The 9,776-nt window shown below is 43.6% G+C and overlaps 1 protein-coding gene across 1 annotated transcript; it reads right to left on the bottom strand.

Annotated features, from left to right (window-relative positions):
- Nucleotides 1-200: 200 nt before the first annotated feature.
- On the bottom strand, nt 201-3,877 carry LOC107381980 (COUP transcription factor 2). Its single transcript, XM_015953926.3, has 3 exons — nt 3,252-3,877; nt 1,726-2,250; nt 201-621 (listed from the first exon to the last, which is right to left on the bottom strand). Exons 1-3 carry the CDS (start codon nt 3,742-3,744, stop codon nt 347-349), a joined length of 1,293 nt encoding a protein of 430 aa, XP_015809412.1. The 5' UTR covers nt 3,745-3,877; the 3' UTR covers nt 201-346.
- Between the last annotated feature and the right edge of the window lie 5,899 nt (nt 3,878-9,776).

Raw genomic sequence — 9,776 nt, 5'->3', positions numbered from 1 at the left:
ACATAAATTACTGCACGATAAATATACACACAGGTCCAATAAATACTGTTTGTTATTTTAGAAAGCACAACGCGTCCATAGAGAGTGAGAGGTCATCACAATAAAAACAAAAACAGCAGTCATCTGTTGTCATAAAATCTGGTAAAAATGTGCCAGTGGGTCGGACCAGCTCCGCTTCAGGATGAGGCTCCACTGTCAGCAAGAAAGTAGTAAAATTACAACAATTCTTCACCTATTTATTAATCTCATTCCAGTCTTTTGACTCGCTTATCCAACCAGGGCTTTAGCCTGATAAAAATAAGGAAGTGAAATCCGTGGGATGTTTTTCCTGACCTGGCGGCGTGTTCTACTGGATGGGCATGTAAGGCCAGCTGAAGCTGCTCCCAGACAGCAGCATGTCCCTGATCAGGGTCTCGATGGGGGTTTTCCCCACCAGACGCACGAAGAAGAGCTGCTCTATGACCGAGGAGGAGACGGTGCGTAGAGACGGCAGGCGTAGCAGCAGCTTCCCAAACCTGTTGGGCTGGTTGGGATACTGGCTCCTCACGTACTCCTCCAGAGCACACTGGGATTTCTCCTGAAGGCTCTCCACATGGGCCACGTCCGACAGGCCGCAGGCATCTGCAGGGGGGGGAGACGCAGCACAAGGGGCTGGTGAAGGTCAGAGGCTCCACATAAATCACATTTACTTCTGTTTATCTCCTCAGTAAAAGCATATTAACCAAATTAATAACTGGAGATTTGGTGCACTTATGGGTGCTGTAAGTGGTGGAAATTAAGATCTACCTTTCACCTCAATGGTTCCGACAGCCTAAGTCCTTAAAACGTAAAATAAAACCTGTAAGGAGCAGTGAGAGCAGGAGCGGTTAGGATGCTGCTGCAGGCCGCACGGCAGCAGGGGTTATGGAAAGGCTACTGTGTCCCAGTTTAAGGACACGTGTTCAGATGTGCTCAAAGGGACTAAAATAGAAGACCTGCCTTTATTTCTCCTCTGCTGCTGCTCGTCGCTCTGATCCAGCATCAGACCTGATGTCAGCCGCTTTGGATTTACTCACGCTTAAAAATAATTATTACATTAAGTTACACCAAAGCTTGATCTGAATGGATAAAAGATGCTAAAATAATTGCTATAAAGAATATAAAACCTGATCGCTGTTTTCATGTTGTGGAGGTTAAAGGGTTAACTGTCAGGAACTGCTTTGGTTTGCATCAAATATTTTCTAGTTTGCTGCATTTAAAATATCCTAATTACACCATAAACATCTTACTGGAAACGTAAAGTACAAATTTAGGAAACAGGAAGTTGATTTAATTTAAACATATGACAAAATCTTACATTTTTAATTATTTAAACTTTCCCCGTTATGTGATCTGTATTTACAAAGCACCTTCTTGGCGGGAGATCAATATTTTAATCACATAAAAGCAGTAGAAGAAAATGCTTTTATTTATTTTCCATTTATAACAAATAAATAAATATTTTCTTCATGTTTGTGACCAAAAAGTATTTTTTAATTATATGAATGTATTAGATTGCATGTTGAATTATGTTCTTGGATATTTAAATCGGATATCACAAACATCTGGAATATTTTTAAGCTTGATTACATATATTTTATTTTCTATTTCTTCATGTCATCGTCATAAGAATCTCTCAGTGACGCCAGATTTATTCTTAATGTTCAGCCTCCGACCCTGGGGCTGCTCTGCAGGTATGGACTCTACCTGTGGTGAACAACACGATGGCCTTGACGCAGCTGTACTCCGCCGAATCCACCTGCAGCACCTTCAGCTTCTCCACCTGCTCCTGGAAGACCCGAATGTGATCCATGAAAGCCACCACCCGGTCGGCGGACATCGGGGACGCGTGGAGGCCCGCGGCGGCTAGCAGCGGGGCGACGTGGACCGGCATGGAGCACTGGGCCGCGTTTAGAACGAACAGTTCACTCCAGGTGAGGCGCAGGAGGGCCACCTGGTCCGGAACCTGCAAGTCTGGGAAGAACGGGATGTTGCGAGCCCACTCTACGGCGCTGAACAGCATCCGGGCCGCCAGCTCGCAGATGTTCTCAATGCCCATGAGGTTGTTGCTCTGCAGGCACTGGGAGCCGAACCTGGAGGTGGGGTAGGGCTCGGCCCGCAGCAGCAGAGAGATGTAGCCGGACAGATAGGAGTGGCACTGCAGGGGGTCTCCGTTAGTCAGGGCGAACTGGCCGTGGTAGGACTGGGTGGGAAGGCGGCCTCTCTGGACGGCTGCAACCACAAAACACGCGAGAAAACACGGGCTGAAGAGCTTCATAATAAACAAATAAATAAAGAAATACCAAGCACCGGATGATTAAAACTGACACACGTCAAAAACCCCAAAATGGACTCCCAATTAAAAACCGTTTTTCTTCTGTCTGGTCAGAAGTGGTCGACTGTCTGCACAAGAGCACGACCCACACTTTAGGATTTTACGACACTTTAACGGAAGTTACTTAATTTTAAATTAATTTAACTTAACCGGAAACCGGTCTAGAACTAGCTTAATTTTAGCAACAAATTATTTAGCATAAAACGTTCAACAAATTATTTTTTACGATTTTTACTTAAAGACATATTCAACTACTTAGTAATGAATGTGTAAAATAAAAAACAAATACACATTTGCCTACGCAAAGAAAATAACTGTTAGCATAACAATAACAGTAGCTACAGCTGGGCCTGTATGACCAGCGCGCGCGCGCGCACACACACACGCACACACACACACACACACAGAAGAACTTGAAGGCTACAGAAAAACGACGGAGCTAAACCGAGCCTGCTGCCGAAAGTTAGCTAGTGAAATGTAAAAATCCAACTGTTTTGTTGTTAGCATCATTAACCTTCACTAAACATGCTAAGATGCTAACTGGGACTCTCCTAAATCTGTATAGCCCTCTCTAAATGCGAATCATGTATAATATAAAATATTTATTATAGCTATATAGAACTTAAACAATTAAAATTTATTTCTACAAGGGTAAAATAATATTTTTGCATTTTCGAACAGTATTAGGGCCTAGGTCAAACCTACACATAAATGTTGCTGTCCAGTAATCAGCTAGCTAAATGTTGGATCTGTAAAAGATCAATTTGGAGGGATTATTGGATTATTAGCCAAACAGTGAAGTGAAACATAGTTAATAATTACAGAAAATAAAGAAAAAATTTTTTTTTGTGCTTCGTTTTGGCAGAATAATAAGAGGCTCCAGGAGGACCCATCGTACCTTCCCTCCTCATGCCGACTTTGAGGCATTTCTTGAGGCGACAGTACTGGCACTGGTTCCGGTGGTGCTGGTCCACGGGACAGTTCCTGTTGGCCCTGCAGGTGTAGCTCAGGTTCCTCCTGACGCTGCGTTTGAAAAAGCTCTTACATCCTTCACAGGTGAACTGTCCGTAGTGCTTCCCGCTGGATTTGTCCCCACAAACAATGCACTCGATTTGCTGGCTTTGCTGTTTGTCCATGGAGGAAGAGGAGGATGAGGAGGAAGAGGAGGTGTTGTTAGTAGTGGTGGTTGTGGCGGAGGTTCCAGGCGCATTGGGCGGCGGTGCTGGTGCTCCCGCTGCAACCGTCTGGGATATCTCCAGGGAAGGACCCGAGTTCATGTGTCCCGTCATGTCTCCGGGCAGAGACAGCGGCGCCACCTGGGACACCGGAGAGGACAGGGTCCCCTGGGTGTCCCCCACTCCCTCCGTGCTTCTCCACGCTACCATAGCCATACCGACCGTGTCCAAAAGTTTGAACACCAAACTTTCCTTTTAATGTAACCCGACAATTAACGCACACGCTTTAATCTCTCATGCACATTTAAAGAAACATCGGTGGACAGAATGAGACTGGTCATCAAATAGCCGGAGAAGGCGCTCATTAGATAAAAAAAATGTAGCCTGGTAAAGTGGAAACACCCCCATAAAAGTCAACATCCACGGAGGAGACAACCAAGAAAAGAAGGAATCCGTGGAGAAGCGCGTTCTTCCAAAACAATGTCGAGTCTCTTCTGGTTTGCGTCCAGCTTTAGCAGATCCTTCACCACAGAGGGAGTCTCCAGACCAGGCTTCCCAGGCGCTCCCTGCTCCCCTAATCAGGCTGGAGGTACATTAAAAAGACAACAGAGGGGGAGGAGGAGGAGATGGAGGAGGTGAGAGAGAAAGAAAGGGGGGACGGGGCTTGATGGATGGTGATTTTGGTGATGCTTTGCAGAGTCTAGGAAAGTGGTGCGTCCTGGATGTACGTCACCGCCGTAGTCACGTGCGCCTGAAGTGGGAGGGTTTGCGCATAGAGGAGCTTATCTGGGAACAGAAGAATTAGCGAGTTCCACCTTTGTTTATTAATCCACTAGCTGTTTGGTGTGTGTGTGTGTGTGTGTGTGTGTGTGTGTGTGTGTGTGTGTGTGTGTGTGTGTGTGTGTGTGAGAGAGAGAGAGAGAGAGAGAGAGAGAGAGAGAGAGAGAGAGAGAGAGAGAGAGAGAGAGAGCTCAAACTGAAGCTGAGACAAGGTAGAATGGTGTGTGCTCACATCTCAGCTATAACTGCTGGGATTTGATGCCACCTAGTGTCATCAGCTAATTACACGCAATAAAGCCTTTTTTAGAGAATAGTGTTAATACTGGCTTTTAAGTCTACTGATGTATTTTTTAATTTTTTTTCTCACATATTACTTTTTAATATTTGATTAAAAACACAATTCCGAGTCATTATTAGTCACATGTTTAGTCAGGCAAGTACAAGACTCATTTAAATGACCCTGAACCACTGTTTTGGATACAGAAACAGAATCAAATGTTCGTAGTCCTACAATAAGGAACCAAAACCAATACAAAAACCTTCCTCACATTTTTTATATGTTCTTTCTGTGTAAACTGTCAAATTCCATTGCTCAGTTATTTTCTAAACACAGTAAATATTTGTTTTTATCTTTTAAGCTGACAAGTTTCGGCTACAACTGTAGCACCTCCGATGGCTACAGTTTTAGCTGAAACTTGTCAGCTTTAAAGGTAAAAAACACAAATCTTCCTCACCTTTACTGACAAAATCAAACTCACATCTGGTCTCAAAACAAACACTTTATTTAAAGGTGTGGTTCACTAAAAACATTTTTAGTCATTATTCCTGATTATAATCAGTCACTGTGAGTTTTACATGAAGCCTGAACATGAAAATAGTCTCTTACACCTATCTCCTGCATTAGCATCTGATAGAAAATCGATAAATTCCCTGTTAAATTGCAGTAAACTACTGGCAGCCAGAGGTGCCAGCTTGAAACTGTTAATCTACAGTACCTATCATGATCCACAACAACCGAACATGAACAGTATTATAATGTCATTTCTATTAGTGATGTGTCGGTCGTGAACGAACCGGCTCTAAGAGCCGGCTCTTTGAAGTGAACGACGGGAGCCGGCTCATCATTGGGAGCCGTCCGCCCCCCCCCCCCCCCCCCCCCGTCCCCCCCGTCCCCTGCCTTCGTGAAAGCTACAGGCGATTGGTCAACATGTGTAACTGTGTGTCCAGACTGTCCACACACAGAAGAGTTGGGGCGGGGAAGAGGGAGGGTCATAGTCAGACAGACACACAGCAGAGCACATGCGGGTGGAGGGACACGAGAGGGACTCAGGAGGAGGAAAAGGGCGAGCGAGAGAGAGGAGAGTGCGACGAAGACGGTGAAAAAATGAGCGCCAGCAGTAGGGAAGTGGAGATTTCTTAAAGTGTTCAGTTATTAAATCCATAGAAATGATAAATATTTGATATATTGCTATTTTTTACATTAGTAAATTATTTTACATATAGTTTAGCATTATTTTGGTTATAAATGTACTCTACGCAACAGAAAATCTGAGGAGCCACTTAGGAGCCAAAAGAGCCGGCTCTTTTTTGTGAGCTGAGCCAAAAGAACCGGCTCTCTAAAAAGAGCCGTAATTCCCATCACTAATTTCTATGGTTGCCAATATACTGTTATTTTACAGTTCCTACTAGTGATGTGTCGATCGTGAAGGAAATATTAACTCATACCTCAGGTGACTGCAGACAGCCAGTGAGAGAATGAACACAAAGAACTGAGTCCAGAGCATTGAGTGTGAATCACTGAGTCAAAGAGTGGAACGGCACAGGGGTCCAATTCCTTTGACTGACCTCCTCACTTACGGTGCCAAAGTGGCTCAGCAAGTAATACCACATTTGCAACCGTGAACAAAGTCTTAACTAAGAACAATACAATCCCCTCAAAACAAACATGCATAAACACCCCAAAATAGAACAAACTAACTAAAAACATGACCACCCACAATGCACCTCACCCACTGCAGCTGAAGAAGCAAAGAAATAAGAAGTCGGCGCTTACCAGAGTACTTTTCACACTGTTTTGGAGAAATTTTCATAAACACTGGAGTATAGACTAATAGTAACTCCAAAAGAATACATATAAAGTCGTTTTAAACAAATCTGTTTTAACTCTGAATTAGGGATGCAAGCAATAAATCGATTATCGATTAATTGTCGATAGAAAATTACTCAAGTTAAATTAGTTAATTACGTTTTGAACCCGTAATTCCCTGCCAGGCCTTGTGGGGCGCTTGACACCAGACGTAGTTGACGCACACACGGGAACACAAGCGAAGCTGGGCTCTGACAGTAACAAGAGACAAAGGAGAAGCGGTACACTGAAGATGAAGAGGGCAAAACGGAGTACAGTATGGAGCCACTTCAAGTTGGTCAATAACGACAATGACGCCAAATGCACAATATGTGGTAGTATTTTGAAGTACACCAACTCCACAACTTTGTTTAATTACCACCTAAATATGTCACATTCAGCCGTGCTACAAACAGCGAGTGGTGCTCAGCCTACAATCACCACAGCTTTGGGAAGAAGGGTATGTGACCCCACCAAAGCAGCGAATATGTTACATGGTTACTACAGACATGCTGCTGATAAATGCTGTTGACAGACAGGGATTTCAGGAAGTGATAAAGTACATTGAGCCGGGGTACAAAATCCCCTCTAGAACAACCATAACCAGTCGCTTGGAAGCTAATTACGTGAGGAATAAGGGCGAGTTGAGAACGCAACGTGCAACTGCGAATGTGGCCCTCACAACAGACTGTTGGACTTCCTTGACTACAGAAAGCTACATCACAGTGACTTGCCACTACATTGAACCGGACTGGCAGGTAAAGTCAACAGTTTTACTCACAGAGAGCGTAACAGAGGGGCATAAGGCAGGCAATTTAGCTGACAAGTTAAACCAGGCTGTGGAAACATGGGGACTCACGGGGCGTGTAGTTGCTTGTGTGCACGACAATTTACGTAATATCGTCTCTGCAAACAGTCCCACACGAGTCAACTGGCACTCAGTTCCATCTTTCGCCCACATGCTGTAGCTGGCCATTAACGACGGCTTCGCTACCTACATTAACCGAGCAGGTATAGCTGCTAGAAGACTCGTGCAACACTTCAATCATAATAATCCAGCAAACAAAGCGCTCGCAGCTAAACAGAAGCAAATGCAGCTGCCGTCTCAAACTCATCCAATCCTGTAAAAGCAGGGGGAACTGAGTCAGTGAAACGTTTAACAGACTAACGGAGCAGAGGTGGGCCGTGTCCGCTGTAGTCTGACTGCACAGTAACCAAACTCGCAGACGTGAGGAACGCTGGAATTGAGAGGTGAATATTGGCAGTTGTTGGAGGATGTGGCGCCAATGCTGGAAACACTCAAGTGTGCAACGACTGTCATGTTTACTGATCACCTTCAGCCTGATCAGCGTGCAGCTCAAGACAGATGAGGAAGACACCAGCAAAGTGGGGAAATTCAAATCCAGTGTGCACACTTCACTGAGTGAAAGGATGAAAGTGAGTTAAATCCATTACTTTAATTATTGCAGATATTTTTAACTGCATTCATTGCACACAAAGCACATTGTTTAACTACTGTAGTTTTTAACTCCTATTTTAACAATCTATTAATGATTAAAACTGGTTCATTCATTAAATAATAAAACACTTAACCTATTAAAAAATTGTTAAAAACAAAAATCTAATTTAAGCCACATTTAAATCTAATTTATTATCTTTTTCTTCACAGATTGCTTCTGATGACCTGACGTCAACACCACCGATGCTGGCAACCATGCTGGATCCTAGGCACAAGCACAAGGGATTTCAAACCCCACCTACGAGGACTGCAGCTCTTGCCAAACTGCTTGAAGTTCTGGCTGAAGCAGATGCCAAACGTAGGAGCTCCACATCAGCAGATGCCGTTGGTGGCCAGCAGGAGGTGGTCGGGTCAGTGTCAGTCCAGGGAGCTGTGCTTCAGAGACACAGTGCTTATGCTTTACTCATGGGTGAAAACTATACCACCAGGAGCGCCGATGACGTAGAAAAAGAGGTGGACAGCTTTCTGAAGGATCCGCCACCACTCCTTGATTCCAGTCCCACAACATGGTGGAAAGTCAATGAAGGAAGCTTCCCAATCAGAATCAGAAAACTTTATTTATCCCCGAGGGGCGATTAAAAAAAATAACAGCAGAGCAGCATGATGTTGGACATACGAACATTGAATAAATGGGCAATAAGGAAGTAATAAAGCAGCAAGAAGATGGATAAAACAGAAAAATATGCAAAAAACACTGAGATGGATAAAACAGTAAAGTATGACGCATACACGGGAACACAAGCGTTCCACTTGGGCACTTGGCGTTCCAAGGGGCACTAAACAGCCCAAGGCTGGCAAACTTGGCACGAAAGTACTTGGCCATACCAGGCACATCAATCCCTTCCGAGAGAGTATTCACAGCAGCTGACCTGACTGTTAGCAGACTGCGCAGACGACGTACTCCTGAGCATGTTGATATGCTGATATTCTTGAACAAAAATAGATGGGTCTATTTATGCGATGAGGAGCACGAGGGATGTTTTGTTTTAGTTTGTTTTACGAAGACGGACACATCTGTCCACATCTGTCATCAGGCAGCCCATATTTTAAGTCAACTAGAGCTACAGTCCTGGTCTACTAATGTAATTGTGATATTGTCACATTTCCCAGTTTAAGAAGGATTATAAATATGGCTAATAGTCCACACATGACACCTATTTACTTTTCAGAATTTAATTTATGTATTCTATTAGTTTTCAAAGAGGCAGTGCACTATGTTAAAGTATCCTATATTACATTTTTTTATTCAGAAATGTATATTTTATGCTGCTGCTATTTATGTTTACAATGTCGCAGATGAGAAGCGAGACTTTATTTTAATTTTAAGTAGTCTGTCTAATATTTGTATGTTTTCTATTCAGAATATGTTGATATGCTACCAAAAGTTATTCCCTGCCCTCAAGTGAGCTCAGAATACATCTTTGATTAAGGAATATGATTTGCATTTTTTCTTTATATGATATAGAAGATAGCATTTTTTGTTACGTATACAGTAGATGGAACCTATTCAGAGTGACACAGCAACCTAGCGGAGGTTAGGTTTTCTTCTAAAAAAAAGATGTCTGCGCCATCGCCAGGCGCTGTCCTTGACTACAGCTAAATAAACTACAGCGTTGCGTGATACAGCCGTCATTTCTGCCTTTTTTCTGATTGGTTATTTTTGAGCTGACTAGTCCCGCCCCTCATGGTGCTCTCTGCCTGTGAGTATCCAGACTTGTCCTCTGTGTAGACTAGACAATGGATGAGCCTGGCAGGCCAGACTAGTATTTTACACTCACTTTCATTAAATTGACGCTAACAGAGTTCCCGTACTCTGACGCTTAA

The sequence above is a fragment of the Nothobranchius furzeri genome, chromosome 9 (assembly GCF_043380555.1).
Source record: "Nothobranchius furzeri strain GRZ-AD chromosome 9, NfurGRZ-RIMD1, whole genome shotgun sequence".
In the NCBI taxonomy this organism is placed as follows: Eukaryota; Metazoa; Chordata; class Actinopteri; order Cyprinodontiformes; family Nothobranchiidae; genus Nothobranchius; species Nothobranchius furzeri.
This window is presented reverse-complemented; position numbering and strand designations above follow the sequence as displayed.